The sequence below is a fragment of the Agelaius tricolor genome, unplaced genomic scaffold (assembly GCF_023055355.1).
Source record: "Agelaius tricolor isolate 1412-34295 unplaced genomic scaffold, bAgeTri1.0.p SCAF_4, whole genome shotgun sequence".
NCBI classification, from domain to species: Eukaryota; Metazoa; Chordata; class Aves; order Passeriformes; family Icteridae; genus Agelaius; species Agelaius tricolor.
The window spans coordinates 13,754,398-13,773,722 of record NW_027269264.1 but is presented as its reverse complement, the minus strand read 5'-3'; the positions used below and the strand labels follow the sequence as shown (position 1 = coordinate 13,773,722).

At 37.5% G+C, this 19,325-nt stretch overlaps 1 protein-coding gene across 4 annotated transcripts in view; it reads left to right on the top strand.

The window, feature by feature from the left end:
• GAK (cyclin G associated kinase) overlaps positions 1-19,325 on the top strand; it is a 67,630-nt gene that overhangs the window by 15,678 nt on the left and 32,627 nt on the right. For all 4 annotated transcript variants that reach the window (XR_011678852.1, XM_071424635.1, XM_071424637.1 and 1 more), the window contains 6 exons: positions 4,121-4,256; positions 4,852-4,964; positions 5,498-5,609; positions 7,759-7,882; positions 15,772-15,821; positions 15,908-16,056. Coding sequence is in view for 3 of the 4 variants with exons in the window: in XM_071424635.1 (XP_071280736.1) it covers positions 4,121-4,256; positions 4,852-4,964; positions 5,498-5,609; positions 7,759-7,882; positions 15,772-15,821; positions 15,908-16,056 (684 nt within the window). In the remaining variant the exon portion in view is untranslated. The remainder of the gene's footprint in view (positions 1-4,120; positions 4,257-4,851; positions 4,965-5,497; positions 5,610-7,758; positions 7,883-15,771; positions 15,822-15,907; positions 16,057-19,325) is intronic.

Here is a 19,325-nt window from a genome sequence, read left to right as displayed (position 1 = left end):
AGCTGGATGCAGCACCATTCACCAGAACTCTCTGGTCCTGGCCATCCAGCCATTTCCTATCCCAGCAAGGAGTGGGTTGGCAGTCCAAGCCCTGGGCTGCCAGCTTTCCCAGGAGTGTGCTCTGGGAGACAGTGTCAAAGGCCTTGCTGAAGTCCAGGTACAACATCCACAGCCTTTCCTGAATCTACCAGGCAAGTCACCTGGTCATAAAAGGAGACCAGGTTGGTCAAACATGACCTACCCCCTCCATGTGGGCTGGGTCTGATATCCTGGCCATCCTGTAAGGGCTGTGTGATGACACTCAGTATAAACTGTTCCATTACCTTGCTGGATATTGAGGTCAGGCTGACTGGTCTATAGTTATCAGGATCCTCCTTCCCACCTTCTTTGTGACTGGGTGTCACACTGGCCAGCTTCCAGCCATCTGGAACCTCCCCAGTGAGCCAGGACTGATGGTAAATGATGGAGAGAGGCTTCACAAGCTCATCTGCCAGCTGCCTCCTCACCCTGGGATGGCCCATCTGGGCCCATAGATTTATGAATATCAGTGGCTCAGCAGTTCTCTCACGGTCTCCTCCGGGGTAACGGGGACCATTCTGCGGTTCTCTCATGGTCTCCTCCTGGATAACGGCTTCCCTGACACCATCTGCCAACCCAGGAGGACAGTTGTCCTGAGGACAAGCCATCTTCCCAGTAAAGATTGAAGCAAAGAGGGTGTTAAGCACTTCCACCTTCTCCTCATCTGCAGTTACTGAGTTCCCTCCCTCATCCAGTAGAGAACAAAGGTTGGTCCTACCCTTCCTTTTGCCATTAATATATTTATAAAAACATTTTTTATTGTCCTTTGTAGAAGATGCCAAATTAATTTCAAACTGAACTTTTGCCTCCCTAACTTTTTTTTCTACATGCTCTAGCAACCCCCTAAAATACTTGGGGAGACTACCTGACCCTCCTTCCAAAGATGATGCATCCTCTTTTTATTCCTAAGTTCCTTCCAAACCTTGTTGCCCATCTAGGTTTGTCTTATTAATGTCCAGTCAAAAACAAAACTAGAAATGTGTTTAATAAAAGCTTTACTCAAAAGGGTAATTGCAGTTTATTTTTTGTTTAAAATAACTCTGTATATGTTAGTGTTAACGTGGTGGTCTCCTGTTTTGGGAAGATCTGTTTCATTTACCATTCCTGAGTTGGAACGTACTGTTCTGTATTTTTTCCTTTATGCTTTGGGTTCAATAAAAATATAAAAGTATTTGGCAGTAGAATATGGTCCTGTCTCTGGAAGCATAAATGATTTGTATTTTGTGCTTAGGATAAAAAACCCAATTTTTCAAAGAAAGCAGCTAGAGTGATTAACACTCTTGAGTCTGTGTGTTTATCACTGTGTGAGCTTAAAAACAAAGGAAGTAATGTCTGTCTTAGAACAGCAGCACAGATGAAAGATTATTATCAACCACATTGACTCCACAATGGGAATGTGATTAGCTGTCATTATAAGTCCAGAGTTTCTTAGACTTGGCTGACTGCTTTCTGTACATTTCCCACCTAAGTCTAAAGATCAGAAAATAAACACTAAATCCAAATGTTTTAGTTACTTGTTTTCAAAATTAATGTGAATTCCTAAACTCAAATTCAACTAAGTGACAGGCTGTTCCTTGTCAAGTGATTTTTCTTCATGCTTGAAAGGCCTTTCATACCCTCTCACTCTCAAAGATTTCTGAAAAAGCAAAGGAGTTGACTTTGGAAATGTTTGTTAAGGAGCAAAATTTCAAAGCTGGGTTCTTCTAACCAATATCTAATTAAAAAATTTTAATGGTCCATGCGAGACCTCCTGCAGCTTTTAATTCGATGTGAGCTGAACAATCTCTTCATTTAGTTTAATTTGACTTAATTTTACTTCAGTCTAATATCTGTGTCATCCTGCAGCTATACTGTAGAACTTTAGTGTGCTGCTTGTTGCCTGAAGCTAGTCAGGGGAAAAATAAGAATAATTTAATTTGTTCTAAACAATCCCACCCCTTTCTTGTCCCCTCAATCCCTAAACACTATCTGAAACTTTTAAACCCCATTATCACCTTAAGGAAGATTTAAATTAGTTGCTGGTAAAGGACCCAATAGCAGGTCAAAATATTACTCCTAGCTATTTTTGATTGCTTTGTCATTCTGCTTTTTTACCTTCTGGCATGTGAGTGCTTAGATGGATCTGGGTAACTTTTGTAGAAGGACTATGCAGCTTTGGGACAACATCTTGGGAATGGACTCATGTCAAGTGTAGCAGTGCTGAGGCTGTGTGGATGATGTTGGCTTTGAGGACTTGCTGTGCTGTAACTGAAGTTACCTTCTATCCAAATTGAATGACGGTGTTTAAAACAGCCAAAATTTATCACAGTTACAATCCTAAGTTATGGGTAGATCAGAGGAAATGAAAAACATTATCCAGCAATTGAAGCAAAAATCAAATCTGAGTGGCCTCTGTTTCCTGTGTATTCAGCTGGTTGCCTTGGAGCTTTTCTCTCCTGTGTGGTTGTGGGTGCTCTCTCCTGATGCGCAGAGTGTCTTGGACTGTACAGGGAGTAGTTTCATTCCTCTAACTGAATGATGATCTACTTTGTGAGCAAGTTTTTTGTGGAAGAGTAGATGGTATTTTCTGTACTGCTCTGCTGGATTAGTTAGGGTGGACTGTATGATGCTACACATTACAGAGGCTTATTCCACAGCCTGACAAAAATGTGCAGAATATACAGAATTAACATATGTACTTTATTTCTGGTCCTGGTCCTCAAAGTATTTTGGATTAACTAAATCCCTACACCTCAGAGACTTTAATAACTTTCAGACCTTAGAAGTTGTTGGGATAAATTGAGAACCAAGGGCAGTTGGAGATGGTGCACACAGAGGGCTAGAGGCAGTGGGCTGTTTTCTTAGGGAACATCTTCAATGGATTGCTTCATTTGTGAGGGCTATACAATATCAAATGCTTAAGTAACTATACATACTGGGGTTCAGAAGGAACTTAGAGGAGGAATTTTTCAACTCATTGTGCCAACAGTTACGTGGAGGCATTGGGCGCTTTATAGGTGAAATGGAACATGTTTCTGTTATGATATTATAATTCTGCCAGCATATTTAATATCTTAATTGATTTGAAAGCACATGTATCAATTTACATTTACTTCAGTAACAGATTCAGTTATGCTAGCTAATTCTTAATGCCTGGATTTTTCAGAGATTAGAATTCAGAACTGACTTCTGTCTTTGTTAGTTGTTGTCTTCTCAGGTTACAAAAAATCTCAAGTTGGACACAGGAAGGAACTTGGAAGTCCCCAGGATGTAGTAGTCCAGGTTTTGTGATTTTTGAGGCTTAAATAAACTTGTCATAAAATGATCTTAAATTTTATTTGTTCCAAGAGTTGAATAGCCATCTGACTGTAGGGAATAAAGGGACTGTCATTTTGGCTTATTTTCCTTAGACCTTTATCAGAAGATGTGTTTTAGAGAGAGTGTTGTGTGTCTCCCTAGAGTTATTTAAGCAATTTGCTTAACACTTACATAATCATCTAGCTTTTTTACATCTGGCTGTATTGCATAACAACATACATAAATTCTGTCTTGACAAATAAAATGTGTGATCTTGCAGCACAGGATGGAGATATGAAATAAAACTTGTGAAACTTTTTTTGAAAGAATAATCCTGCTCTTGAACATGTTCAGTATGGCAAGACTACTCATTTTTGTGTGCTTTGAAATTCATAAAATGAATTTCTTGTAATGACTTCTAAATGATTTTTTAAAAATTGACAGAAATAGTTTTCCCAAATGACAAGTGATAGGACAAGAGGAAATGCCTCAAGTTGCAAAGGGGATGTTTCGGTCGGATGTTAGAAAAGATTTCTTCACTGTAAGGTTTATTGGGCACTGGAAGAGGCTGCCCAGTGCAGTGGTTGAGTGGTTGAGTTACCATCCATGGAGGCATTTAAAAGACGTGTAGATATGGTACTGATGGACATGGTTCAGTGGTGGATTTGGCAGTGCTGAGTTAACATTTGAACTTGAGGATCGTAAAGATCTTCTCCAGCCTAAAGGTCCCCATGATCCTATGCAGTATTTCTGTTTACCTCTGTAGGCTCTGGGCTGTATCCTGTACTTGCTGTGCTTTAGGCAACACCCATTTGAAGATGGAGCTAAACTTCGCATAGTCAATGGGAAATATGTCATCCCACAAAATGACACCCGCTACTCTGTGTTTCATGATCTCATTCGTAAGTTTACAGTGTTATTTTATTCGTTGTCTTTGTAGATACATGTTGTTATTAACAGTTGTTTTACTGATAGTTAAATGTTAGTGATATGTGAAGATGAAAAAGGTAAACTGCAGCAACTTCTTATTTTACTAATAATTCTAATCCATTATAGAAAAATTATGAAATTTTATGTGAAAGTTGCTTTTTTAGTTTCTTTTAAGTGTCTTGCCTGATATCTGAATTAGTCCATTGAAACAACCGGTGTTTTGATTTGGTTTCTTTGACTTGATTAAAAAATTGTTTGCTTTAGGTTTCGGATAGGTTACTGGAAATGTTAGTTATTGTTCCAGAAATCTGTTAGTTATTGTTCCAGAAATGTATCTGACTGCAATAGTATTAGACACAAAGTTACCTCTGATGTTCTTTATTTTAACTGATCCCAAGGTGTATTCTTTGAATACTATTATGAGAATTATATTTGGATATTGATTTGGTAGTTTCTCTACTCTGTTCAGGTGTTTGCTTATTGCACTGGAATGTATTGAAAATTATTATCAGCTGGGAGAAAAGCTTTGAAGGGTTTGTTACATTGTCTGGATCTCCTTTTTGTTAGGCTCTACTTTGAAAGTGAACCCAGAGGAGAGATTGTCAATCACTGAACTCGTGAACCAACTGCAGGAGATTGCAGCAGCTAGGAATGTCAATCCTAAATCCCCCATCACAGAGGTAAAATGTCTAAGGAGTATAATTGATTAGGCCTCCTTTCTGTCCTCTGCAGTGTATGTGCATTTAGTAAAAGATTTCAGAGCAGGTCCCCTGTTTGTTCGTATTTTGAAAATTTTGCACTGATTTATTTTGAAGTTCAGTTGAATTGATCAGTATCACTCATAGGATCTTTGAAAATATGCCCTTTAAAGCACAGAGACCTTAAAAGAAATTTAGTATTTCTTACTGCTTTTTGAAAATCTTTTCATCCTCTTGGTTTAATCTTTAGTACGCTAGCACTCTGTTTGACATGCTGTGTTCTATCATAATTAACTTGTGCAGAAAAGTTTTGTATATGAGGGCTCTTCTTACACTAACTTGAAACCACTTAGGCTCTCCTGTTTAATGCTTAATTTGCATTAATTAGTGTATCTTAACTTTCTTTGGCTTTGTCCTAAGTTTGCTTGTTCTCACCAAGGAGCAGTAATTTGCCAAGCATAGCAAGATGGCTAAATTAGCAAGAAAATTCTCATCTGGAGTGTTATTCTCCTCAGCTCCTGGAGCAGAATGGAGGCTATGGAAACAATGCTCAGCCTCGGACATCTGTGACGTCTGTTTCGCAGAGCTCCAAGCCTGCAGGGCAGCTCAACAATATGTACAATGCAGGTATGTTCAAAAAGAGATGTCATTTTAGTATAAAGACAATTGCATATCTTCCATGGGGGAAAAAAAGTAATATGGGGATTTTAGATATTTTGCTCTAGTTCTAGCTATTTGGTATTTATATCATTGCTTCTAGCCTTGTATTTTTTTTTCAAGGTTTGATTTTATGTTGATATGCAAGTATGAATTTCTCAAGTTCATTGCTGTGCAAGATAAAAATTATGTTTCCTATGGAAAATAATTTAAAGTGCACTATTAACCAGTAGAGGTATGAGTGTTGACATAAATGAACTAAAACTTGATTAAAGTGTGGTTGTGAGAAGCAGTAATGATCAAACAAATAACAGCTGTAGAGGAAGACTCTTCAGGTTATGAAAAACAGGTGAAAATAGCTTATTTTATACCCTGAATTTTTTTTATTAAATGAGGTAAAGATATTTGAAAGTGCATTGTCTAAAGAGCCACATTTAATAGGAGTTTGAATTTAAGCTTTTAAAAATCCTTGGGTTCTGTATTTTAATTGAAATGTTGTTACCTTGTGGCAGAAGGTACTGAAATCAGGACATAGCCTGAGGTAAAAAAAGCGACAGTTGCCTCTGCTTTTCAAGAGGAACTATTTAACATCAGATGTGTTATTACATAAAAAGATAGCAGCTATTTGTGGTGTGTTCTTATCACTTTATGTTAAAACGGGCTTAATGTTTGGCTAAATACAGAGAGCTTAATAAAGAAATGCAGAAGAAATTGTAGGGATATTCTGGCTATGGACCATAGTAGTTCAGTAATGCTTGGAACTTGCTGACCTCATATGTGTTTATTTTAGGCTGCAAAAAACCTATATGAGGAAGAAATTCTTCCGTAAGCACCTGGGTCCACCTCTCTTGTTTTCTCTCCTGCCCAAAAAGACCTTGAACCCCCCATGATATTTTGAAGTGCATCTGACAGTGACAGTAGTCTAAAGCTATTTAGTTTTTCACTTCCAGAAGAACCATGTATGACAGCTTCAAAGGAAAAAGGCAGCATTTAGTCTAATGGGTATCCAGTCAGCACTTTCAGGAACAGCTGTAGCTGGTGCTGCCTTGAATCCAGCTAATTATGGAAACATTGTCCAGGCCAAACTTCAGGAGAAGGTTGCACTGTAGGATGTCCGTGGTAAAGAGGAGGAGTTGGGGTTCCATCTGAGAAAAGTTGTTGGATTAGCAGAACTAAATGGAATCAAAAAAAGGTCTCCAAAATGACACAACTCAAAGCTGACATACTTAGTCTGTAGAAATAGGTAATCCAGAGTATGTTCAGTTGAAAATACTTAATATAGTAAAGAAAATAAGGTTGATAGACTTATTTAGATGTAGTTTTTTACTATTCTTTCTGCACCCGTATTAACTATTATATCTGAATATGGAGCACTTCAATTAGTGTAGAAGACTATATTGTATTCAGTTTTCCTTCTAGCTTGATATTTCTTGCTTGATATTAATTATGATGAACTGTCAATGAGACAAGGGATATTAATTTTCCAGGGGAAATGTTAAAATTGGGTAACATTTATTGCACTAGTAACGTGTATATCAATTTCTAGGATAGAATCCAACATCTTAATGCAATTATAATAAAAAGTCTGTCTGGTCATCTGTTTTGTGCAAGAATGCCTACTGTTTGTTGTATACAATCATATTAATAGGTATATTGTGCTGTGATGTTGTGCTATCTGGGATGTTGTGCTTAAAACTTAAGCTTAACTATGCCAGCTGCTTCTGAAGCCCTGCATTAAAATGTATCTACTGGAGATGATTAAGTAGATCTGCTTATGATAAGCTGCACTTTAGAAACTGGTACTAAAGAAAGGCAATGTTTGCATTGACACTATGAAACATATGCCTTACTTCCAGAATTTTCTACTTTGTTTTCTCATAACTATAGACAGCAAATGAAACAATGTGTTAGGTATATCACTGGTACTTCCTGACTGCTGGAAGTACTATTTTTTTGCATAGGTCATAGTTAAGGAGAACTTTAGAACTGCGAGCCTTACAGCAAGGTGTAGTCTGTATGTGCATTCACTTCCTTCTAGCTTTATAGGCAACATACTTTAAGTCATATCCTGAAATGGGCTCCATAATAAAGTACAATTATTTTTATTCAACTACTCTAGGCCTGACCGTTGCGGAATGTGACCAGACTTATGGAGGGTTCTTTGATATTCTGAGGGGTGGAACAGAGCGATTTTTCACTAATATTAAGGATACATCTTCTAAAGTTATCCAGTCTGTGGCCAAGTGAGTAAAAAAAAAAATAAAAAAATAAAAAATTGTGCTGATAAGAGTTCTAAATGAAGGCACAGAGTTTACTCCAGAAATGGTATAGTCAGCATATTTGTCCAAGTTTGAGCTGTAATAACTGATAGCTACCCCCTGAGATTTTATGTATGATATTAATACAAAAGTTACTTCAACAGTCATGTACTAGAATTGAGAATGTTGCAGTAAAGAGCCTGTCTGTAAGTACTACTTGCCCTACTGTAAATACTGAATACTTTCGAGACATGAGCAGGTGGGGGCTGAAGCAGCATGGAGAATTGAATTATTAGATAGGGCCTTCATGAATAAAAGAGGAATTAAAAAGATGGAGTGGTGAAATGTACAAATCAAGAGAATATGTGAGGAGGGGAAAATACCTGCAGGGAAATAAGCTCATCAGTTTGGTTTCCAGGTGGAATCCTATGCCTTCTAGACAGTGTGAGAGGCACTCTTTGTCTCCTGTGCCCTGTGTTGCATGTATGAATACTCTCATGTTTAGAGGTATATGTTTTCAGATTTGTATTGTGTGATTTTTTTTTTTCTTATCAGGTTATCAGTCCCATTTCAAATAATTCTACTACCTCCTTATGACCAATATTAACCAGTCTGTACAATTTATACATTTTTGGCTCATAATAAAATTCTATGCAGTGTTAAAGAGTTTTCTTAGTTCTAAGAAACGAAGAGTTCTAAGTAAGAGCAGGTAAGTCACTACTGAATACTTTGAATTAGAGCCTCCAAAAGAATACTGAACTCTAAGTCTCACTGTAGGCTTTGTATTCCTTTAGATATTGAGTTACAGCTTGCGAAATATGTTGTTCATATGTAGGTTTTTTTCAGAATTCAAGTGTTACTTGTGCATAGTACTGCTCTAAAGTATTTATAATGGTCAGGTAAGTTAGATTTGTAGATATTGCACCTCTGTATCCACTTCAAGTGTGTTCTTAGCTGTTGGCTCTTACGCTTAGTCTGTTAAAACTTCTAAATATGGCTTAGAAAGGCCAGGTCCTCTATTTTTTAAAAGTTACAAAAGCTGCACTGCTTTGGGTTGTCCTTAAGCATTCTATAGAAGTAACTGGGACAGTGGCATTAAACTTTTCTCCCTGGAAAAAACACATGGACGGACACAGGGCAGGGAGGTGTACAAGGAGAATAAACTGTTGCATGATGAAAAGCAATTTTGACAAAGTTACAAGCCCTAGTTTCCCATGGCTGTCTCTTAGATCTTACTATGTTTTTATTGTACACTACATCCATCTGAAGTACTCCTACACTTCACTTTCTTATTCTCTTGACTCCACATGACTTTCTGGGTGCACCTTCATCACTTAGTTATGTTTGAAGCAGTTTTCTCTTCCTGCTCTTGCAAGTGGTTTCTTCCTTAAAGGCTTTAAGTTTAGTCACTTTTTTGAATTTCATCTTGTCCAGTTTTCCCTTTTCTAGCAATGGGTTCGGACTGTCTAAGATTGTCTTTTTAATATGGAGTGGCTTATGTTGTGCCTACACCTTATTTTTATTTCTCTTACCTTACAGATGGGTGTAGCTTTTTGCTTTGTGTGATTTCCTTTGCTTCCATAGTAAGTGTAGTGGGCAAGGAATAAAACAGTAACTGTACATCCAACCACATCTGCAGAGCTCATCTAGCAACTTCTGAAGTACTGGACAGTGAGTACTTGCTGTCTGAAAAGATTCTGTTCAGTTCTCATGCTCTTCTCTACAACTGTTTGTTTAGATTATGGTGACTGCCTAAAATAAGTCTTGCATCTGTCTTATTATTGAGAATTAGTATGCCTCTTCTCAGTTGCTTGTTAGTGTTCTGTGGCTGAACACAACAGCTTACTGCATGGCTTGTGGAACTTACTAAATATTAGTCAAAGGAAAACTCACTACTTTTACCTCATTTGTTGGAATTACAGTAAGTCACATATGGACGTTTACTAGAACTGAGTATCTTGAAAATGTAATTGTTTGATCTCATACTAGTTCGTAGCTTTTAGTGGGAGGGTATATACCCTTTTGTCATATCCAAATAAGATCAATTAGCCAGAGACCTTTTCAAGCTGCTGAGGATTACACATTTGTGTGGACTATGGTGGATTGACAGAGGGCTGTCAGACAGTGTATGCTATGTCCCAAGATTGATCATGAGGAGGTCAGTCCCTCTCAGATGTTTTGGACTCAGTTGGTTGAAAAAGGGTTTTGTTTAGGTGACTCTTGACCATCACCTTTGACACAATATGTGAAACTGTCAAATTTTTGTTTAAGTTTGTACTATCATAAGCAAATCTTGGTGTTGTGGAGCACCCTCTGTCTCCATACAACTTGGTTCTTTTCCTGTGTTATCTGAGTGGATTTAGTCATTGGGCTGAGGAGTGAGAAGAAAAGAGGAAATGCTCCAAGCATGTAGTTCTGCTAGTGAGAATCAGTTGCTTTAATACTTATTTTTCCAGTGACTGAAAGACAAATTCTCTCCACTTGTAATTTACCAATATTATTTAACAGCCCTGAGTTGTGCAGTTTTCCTTCTTTGTATTGCCTTTTATTTTGAATCCTTGCTGTATTTAACAGTGAAATGGCAAAACATGAATTAACATGACCAATACTTACTGTTCTGTAGTCTACTAAGGTAGACTTAAGTCCTTTAGTATTTTAACATTGCTAGCATTTAACATTCACTGTTCTGCTGAGAGTTCCACCACTGGGCTTGTGCTTTTTTAAACTGTGTTTTAATCAAGCTGAATTGTTAATTCTTTGTTTGCATCTGCTATAGGGCATGTCTGTTTCTGTCACATTCATTCTCTGCCTTCACAAACTTGTGTTGCGGATATAGCTGATACAATCGGCGATGTGAGAATACCTCTTCTGCTGTTTCATCTTTGACTGCCTTTCCAAAACTCTTCAACCAACATAAGAAGCAGACATTCTGGAAAAATTAAAATATCTCTTCTTTGTCATGCATTTTCCTCACCCCACTTAAGCACTTTTGGATTCTATCATTTCATTAGGTAGGCTCTCTCCTTCCTACTTATCATTGCTTTTTTGAATTACAGGGTTACTTCCTTTGTCTGCAGACAGACTTCTATCTTGCCGAATCCAAACTACAGTGTAAGATTTAAGTATTTTGTTGGTGTGATAAAAAAACTTATCTTTTTATTTTCTGTAGCTGCCTTTAGCTTGATTCTGATTTTGGTCTCTTATTAGTCCTAATAAATGATAAAATCTGAGAACTGAAACACACATTACAGGGTGCTTGGAACAGGAGAGTAAATGAGGACTATCTTCATTGTCCCCTAGTCCACCTCAGTTGCAAGTGTCATAACCTCTGTTGCAGGTTCAGGTCAGGCAGATGCAGCAGCTTATAGATATGTGCGAGAGGACAAAGAGCAATGGAGGTTCAGCCCTCTTGTTACAATCTGCCTTAAAAGCAAGTACCAGGTGGCGATGGAGAAGATATGCATTGCTTTGTGAAGTGGCACCATCTGCACAGTCAGGAGCCTCGATCCAGGAGATGTGCCCATACGTGCCTGAAAGCTCAGCCTGCAGCTGTGCAGCCCACAGCATTTCCCTGTTAAGCTCAGAGAACTTTTTTTTCCTCGCTTGTGGAGCTTCTATGCTCTTTTTTGGGTACCAGTTTTTATGCTTATTGAGGCCTGCATCCATACAGGTTACAAAAAACATAGCTAAATGTTTTAAGGATCAAATCTTCACTGGTATTGAAAACAGCAGGCAAAACTTGTGATCAGTGTTCATTTGCTTTGTCAGAACAATTTCTTTTGCTGAAAAGATTATAATGTAGGAATCTAGGAACAATTAGCTGCCTTTTATGCTTGCTTTCTTGGCTTTTAAGGTAATTTTGTTTCTTGTTTAATATTTTATTTAATGGATATTTGCATTGCACTAGGTAGTTGCATGATTAATTCAGTTTCATGAAGCAAAACCAAGTGGGAGCAGACTGATGTGAATTTTATTGCTGTTTTCTTCCTGGATTTTAAAAAATAAAGTAAAAAAAAGATGGATAGATATTTTTTTCCAATCTTGTAAGTGTAGAGATGTCTGGAGGAAGATTGCTTAGTGTTAGGGCAGTATTTAATTCAATGGTTTATATGTCACATTGTAGCTGTGCTGGTTAGTCTGTCATTCTTGGTTCTTTATCATCTTCAGTTGTTAGTAAAGAGATGGTACTGTTGTAGAATTTTGTTCTAGTTTATTTTGTGAGTTTAGTTGCTAATTTTAGTTCCATTGTTTTTAATTTGTTGGAATGGTCTTTTGTTTATTACTTATGGTCTTTAGGTGCATCTAGTCTCGGGCAAGATATATATATATAATGCCAACCATTTACACAGTGAGAAGTTTTTAACATGTGGTTAGAACTTCCTATTTTTGCTTTGATATTTATTCTGCAAAATCAGAATTCATGTCTTACTTGCTTCATTTCATAGAATCAAACGGTAGTTTTGAGTAAAAGCAGCATCTGATTCTCACCCCTGAGCAGTGGGCAGGCACACCTTCAACTAGACCAGACTAATATCCATCTGCTCTCTTTCAGTTTAATGCCATTCCTTCATATCCTGTCATTACATGCCCTTGCAAAAAGTCCCTCTCCAGCTTCCTTGGAGGCCTCCATCAGATATTGTAAGGAAATAACCCTCTGCCTCCATACAGAGACTAGACTAGTCTAGTCCTGTCCCACAGTGAAGTAGACCCAGTTTTGAAGAAGTCTGTATCATCAGATAAGTGCTAAATGTTGGTGTCATATCATACTTTTTTTTTTTAGTTTAATTAGACCCTTAAAAACACAGTGTTTTCCCCTGTTGGACCACAGGCTGAAAACACTTCATGTATGACTATGTTTGCATGCTTTTCATCTGTTATAACCTACCAGCAAAACTGCTATCTAAATGAAATTTCTGCTGTTAAGGATATGAAAGGAAAGACCTTATTTGTGATTTTTAGCCAGATAATTTTATCTTGAAATGCATCGGAATGTTTAAACAATGTGAAGAATACATGCTTTTTTCACCTTCTTACTGTTTAAAGAAATCTCAGTTACCATTCTGACATACAACACTCTGCCGAAAACAGAGTACCATGTGTTCAGGTCTTACTACTGAAATAGCTGTGAAATCTTCAGAATAAAGTTCAATGAATTCAAGGATATGGTGATTTTTTTGAGACTTGTGTTAATTTTACAGTTAAGAAGCTTCATTTTAATTAAAACTATGCAAAAATTCTGAAGCTTTTTCAGTGTAATAATAACATACTTGGAATACTCCTGCTAAATATAAAGCTTAGGTTGACTATGCTGTGCTCTGTTGTTGACATACTAAATTGCACTCTTAACATCTATGTGTGTATGATGAGATCCATGCTTCTAATGTTGCTTTTTAATTTAGACAAATGTAAAAACCAAAGCTCAGTTGAGTGGTGTTGGTAGTAAGAAGTCATTATCTGAAAGTCTTTCCAAGGGAATGGGTGTGAGTACTGTTGGTACTGTTTTTTGCTCTTAATAGTTTTGTGCCAATGTTACAAGTTGCTGCTTAACCTCAGTGTTACAGTGTTGAAGGGATAATGGTTCTGTGTTCTACAGCTGTGGTATTAGTTGGCCCTTTACCTTGATACCAAAAAAAATTTGATATTAGAATGATTACATGTTTTCTTACTTGAAACTGTTGGATGTAATCCAGAAATAGCATTTGACTCTTCTCATCTCCGTAAAGGGCTACAGCCATCACAAATTTTAGTAAGTAATTGTTATTAGCTCTGAATGTAAATTTCTGCCTTAATTAGTTTGGCTGCAGCAGGATTACCATCTGAGCTTACATGATGAAGTATGTCCTTCCAAAGGTGCAAAAAATTTTGAAATTGTGCCCATTTGTCTACATCCTTATGCAAGGTTTCTCAAGGCTGAGGGTTTTGTTGATTTTTTTTTTTTAGTGCTATGTCTAGTGAGACTCAAACTCCCTTGTGGTTTTAGTTTGAGACAGTGAGTCGTTATCATTGCTAGGACACTGATTATGCTATTCTGCATAAATACTGTTAAATGGCATTGCATACAGAAGATTTTTCTTCTCCAATCTTAAAATCCTCCTCACTATCCTTGAATATTAAATATACAGTTATATATACAATATGTATTTTTAATCAGTCCCTCTAACCTCCATCATTACTAGCAAGCAGTAAAAAATCAAAACATAGTGTTCTTTCTTGGTATTTCAAAATTTGAGTGTAGTATCCTAGGTTTGCTCTTCTAAGCAGTGTCTTGAAATTTTGTTGTGATACAGAAGTTTTGTTAGTGCCTCTGAATTAATTAAATATGCATCACAGTGTTTTAATGACATTTTGATATTCTGGAGTTAATAGGCTACTGAGATATTTAAGGTAGTGTAAATCAAATTCACCCATTAGTCTAAATCAAATTCTGTTGGTGAGTTTTGTTCTTTTTTTTGCCATTCCAGGAGTGCAGACTTGTGTAGTTATACTCGAGGTTGTTGGCCTACATTGGCTCTCTTCAGTTTTTTTCTCTTGCTTTTTAATTCTGCTACATAGCAGATACCATAGAAACAAAAAAGTAATAGTGGTCTTAAATTAGTTAATTGTTGATATAGTGTGGATGATTAGGTAAAGGTGCAGGGAATTGACCTAAGTATTACTGGGAGATTTTTTTTGAAAAGTCTGCACTTTTAAACTGTGCACAGTTGTATGAGAGAGAGATGAGTAGTGACTAATGCCTTGCTCACTTATGGGAGCTCTGGAAGTGAATTTTTGTAAGAATTATTTAAATGAGGAAAGAGATTCTGGTACTCTTTGTGTTGAGTGCAGGTAGCTCAGGGTGCAGCTGCAGTGGGAGCTGCAGGTTGAGCTCTGGCCGGGAGCCTGAGGCAAGAGGTCAGGAATTGCCAACGTTTGGAAAGGCAAAGGACACAGGGGCCTGTGACCCAGCCAGGTGACTGGACACTGAGGCACTGCGGGAGCCAAGGACTCGGCAGGAAGAGCCCAGACTTTGGCACCCATAAACTGTGAGGGCATAAAAGCCCACCAGACCCCAGACTTTGGCACCCATAACCTATGAGAGTATAAAAGCTCGCTGTTTCCTTTTTTGGGAGTTCCTCCTGGGAGGCAGCAGCTCCAGCTCTTACTCTGTTGCTGCCAGGAGGATTAAATTACTTTAAGCAGCCATAGATCTGGGACTCTGCCATGGGAAGCCTGGGGTCCGATTGGTAAGGAGACCTGGTCTGCCTATGTGAGTCTGGGGTGTGCAGGGAGCAGGGAATCAAGCGGGACGCCCATTGGCTGTCCAGCTACAAAGGGGCTTCAGTTCTGGCAATGACAGGTCCGGTGGTGGTTCAAGTGTGACTGCCAGAGTCCTTCCTGAATGGCTAGACAGGGAAGTGTTCTTAACACTGCCCATATGGAATTTGGATTTTGGGCAACATGGCCATCTGTGATAGATAGTAACATGCCAGAGTTGTGTAATTTAAACTTTGATGTTCAACTAGTAGTCTTTCTTTTAAGCGTTGAGACATTCTTCATTAAAGATATTAATGTATCATCATTAGGCTTTCAAACTGACACCCTTCAGTGCATTTTTATCAGTGAGAGCAGGGGCTAGAGGAGTGAGGTAAAGATTAAAAGTATCTGTACAAAAACCCACAGATGGTTTTGGTGCAACTTATTTAAATGAGTAACTGCTTAAACACAGTATCTGTTCTGAAAGCTCAGTTTTGAAACTCTAGAAATGTGAATGTAACGAGCCTCAGATGGAAGAATTGAAACATTGTTCGTAGTGGTGAGTGCCACCGGAGAGCTCTGGCTTTTAGACTTACGGCTTGAATATGTCCCAGTATTAAAACCAATGTGTTTTCTTTCAGTTATGCAAAAGGAGACTTGGATATATCATACATCACTTCCAGAATTGCTGGTATGATATCTATATCTTTGTTAAACATAATTTTTCGTTGCTCTTAATACTTGAAAAAATTCACTTGCTGTTTGTTCTGTCTTCAGTGATGTCCTTTCCAGCTGAAGGTGTGGAATCTGCCATCAAAAATAATATAGAAGATGTGCGGTTGTGTCTGGACTCTAAACATCCTGGCCATTATGCTGTGTACAATCTCTCTCCAAGAACATACAGGCCTTCAAGATTCCATAACAGGGTTTGTATAGTTTTTGTGTATTTCTCTAAAAGGCCTTGAAACATAATGTTTTCATTATACCTTCAGATTTTTATTGTAAAATAGGTTAAAGTAGGTTAATCAAAAATATGACCAAAGAGTAAGTAAAAATACAAGGTCAAAGAGTTACCTATGTTTTCCTTGTCCTTGCTTTAAAACCAAACTTAACTGGTAGCAGACTAATCTTTAATCTTAAAAAATCTTACTAATCTTAAACAGACTAAAGTCTCTTTCTTCTAGGATAGTAATATCTTTGAAAACATGCCTCATGTACGTTATGTGTTTCACATTTAAGTGGAGAATAAAGTAATGAAAGTCTTACTAAAATGTCAATCTCTCCTATATTCTACCATTTTCTTCTGTCAAGGACATAGTGATTTGCATAACCTGTTCGCTGGAGTTTCTCTTTGCCCCATTACATACTATTTGACTCCCATATGACTCAGCATAGCTGACTGATTATTCCCACCATCTTCAGTATTGTTGTAACTTACCTGAGCCTCCATTATCCTTCCTGGCAATTTCTCTGATACTAATATGAAGGCATTTGCCTCATTCAGCAACAAGGTATTGAGAACATCTTGTTAGGTGCCAAGATACTGGGCTTCAGTGTTTGCTCCTAAGTAAAACTTGACTGTCCTGGCTCAACAGTTGGGACTGTTACTGTGTAGGAGTTGTCCAGCACCTTAACAGTCTGAAGTGATCATGCCCCTTCCACACAATACTGTCTGCCAAGAAGAGAGTCTAGAACCATTATTAGTTACAGAATAATAAAGCCTTTTGGGCCTTATTATACAGAGCCATCCTTAGCATTATTTCAGTTACCAGAGTTGACTTCAAAAGTTGGGGTGAGGTATATTTAAGGTATTCTTCCTATCGCTATCACTTTCTTTTGTTTCCTTGTAAACAAGATAAAGTATTTTCACACCTGAAAGAAACCATTACTGCCTCTTTGGATGAATGCAATCAGCTCCTTTATGTGTATCTGGTTCAATATGAAGTTCAGGCAGAGGCTATTCAAGATGGAAGGCAAAAAAACTTGATTACACAGGAAATCTACTGCATGATTATTTGTAGCAGGTACCTCAAAGCAAAATGTTCAGCAATTCTTTTTAGCACTAGATTGCTGGAAAGTCAGAGACTGGTGTGATGAACTGATTTATTCCACATCCTGCAAAGTGATCAGTCTCTGTTTATGGAATGATAAATTCTGTGACTGGGAATTTGCTTACCAATGGATTTTTTTAGTTACTCAAATCTGAGGTGTCTGTACACCTGGTATTTCTGATGTGTTGGTACTAAGAATGGTAATATGATCTTGATTTTGTTCAGAAGTCATAGTAGGTCATAATTAGTTGAAACATTACAGGTTCATGATCACTTTATGGTCTAGGAGTATTTAGGAAGGCAGTTATTTTACTTGAAAACAAACTCTAATTGTATTTGGAACTCTTACCTGCCTATTGAAATTGAGATTTTTAGCAATACTGACTAACTTAATTGTTCAGTTCTGGATGACAGCAGCCATGTAGGAACCTAAAGAAGCTTAGGTTTACTTTAATACTGACAAAAGATTATTATGGCAAGCCTTTAAACATGATCAGAGAAGAACAGCTTCTAAAATTTTTAATTATGACACTTTCCTTAGAAGGTATTTATGAAATTACATATTACTAGTTTCTTGCTGTTTTCTATCTGTATGGATCTTCTACAAATTTCTTTAATCTTGGTTAAAATTAATGGTAGTTTTGAAACTAGCTTCTCTGCTAGTTTTGAATCCTTTTTGGAATGGATTGCTCTGGGAGTTTGGGCACTGTCCATAATTCTGCTAATTGTCAGGACATTTAGAGCTGAAAACACAGCTAAAGAAAAAGAAGGTAATGTTGTTTTTGTTACATCTTGTAGGAAACCTAGTGTTTGAGTGGAAAGTAAATAGTAGATTAAAATGAAAAAAGTCAGTACTTTTTGCATTTTTGAATACGCTTTTTTAGGCTGTGTTCTGGTCTGGAGCTGCAACACTTCAATTTGATTCTTTTGTGGTGTTGTGATTTAACTTGAGCCAGCAACCAAGCTGCTTGCTTATTCCTCCCTGGTAGAAATGGGGAGGGAATCACAAGGTGAAAGAAAGAACTCATGGGTTGAAATAAAAGCAGTTTAATAGGTAAAGCAAAATCCACAGGTACAAGCAAAGCAAAACAAGGAATTTATCCACCTTTTCCCATGGGCAGGCAGGTGTACAGGAACACAGGGCTCCATCGTGCATTATAATTCCTTTGGAAGACAAATGCCATCTCTCTGACTGTTTCCCCTTCCATTCTTTTTCCCACAGATTTATGGGTTGAACATGATGTCCTTTGTTATGGAATATTCCTTTGGTTAGCTGGGGTCACTTGTCCTGGCTGTGTCCCCTCCCTCTTGTGCACCCCAAGCCTGCTTGTTGGTGAGCTGATGTGAGAGGCAGAAAAGACCTTAACTCTATCTAAGCTCTGCTTACCAATAAAAAAAAAAAAAATCCCTGTGTTATCAACACTTGGTTCTGTCACAAATACAAATTGATTCCCTCGCAAAACACAGCCTCATTTACTTACTATGGAGAAAATTACTCCAGCTGAAACCAGCACACACTACTGTTGTAATACTTGAGATGTACTGAAGCCCACATTGAATCCTGTGGTGAACAGGGATATAAAGGACTTTTTGCCTTAGCTTTTCTTTGTTTACTGGTGACTTTGCATAAGCTTGCACTAAAAAAGGAGTGTGCAATTTAAATCTCTTGCAAAGTGATGTTTTCTGAAATGGCCTTATTTTTAAATTAAAATACAAGAGTACAATGAAGAGACTTACACTGTTTATTTCAGTCTTTTTTCCTGTGCTTGGACAAACACAGTTTTTTGTGATAATCAGTACAGGTAATTTATATCAGAATAACCCTTGAACTCTTTATCTAGATAGGAAGACATATTGCTGATAGGAAAACTTGGTCTTCAATATCTGGCAATTGCAGTTGAAACTAAAAACAAATACAAAAAGCTTCATTTGTAACTTGCTTTTCAATTCTTAATATAGCTAACTCTTTAGGTGTTTCAAGTGCCCCAAGAATCAAGTTTCATCTCCTATATCCTTACTGGACAGTTGATTTTAAGGATATAGATTCTTAGCAGTGAAGCTGATTTTTTGTTAGTGTTTTGAAGCAGTAATTGTAAATGGAATATTAATGAACCATTCAAGCTCTTTGAACAAAGGACAAATAT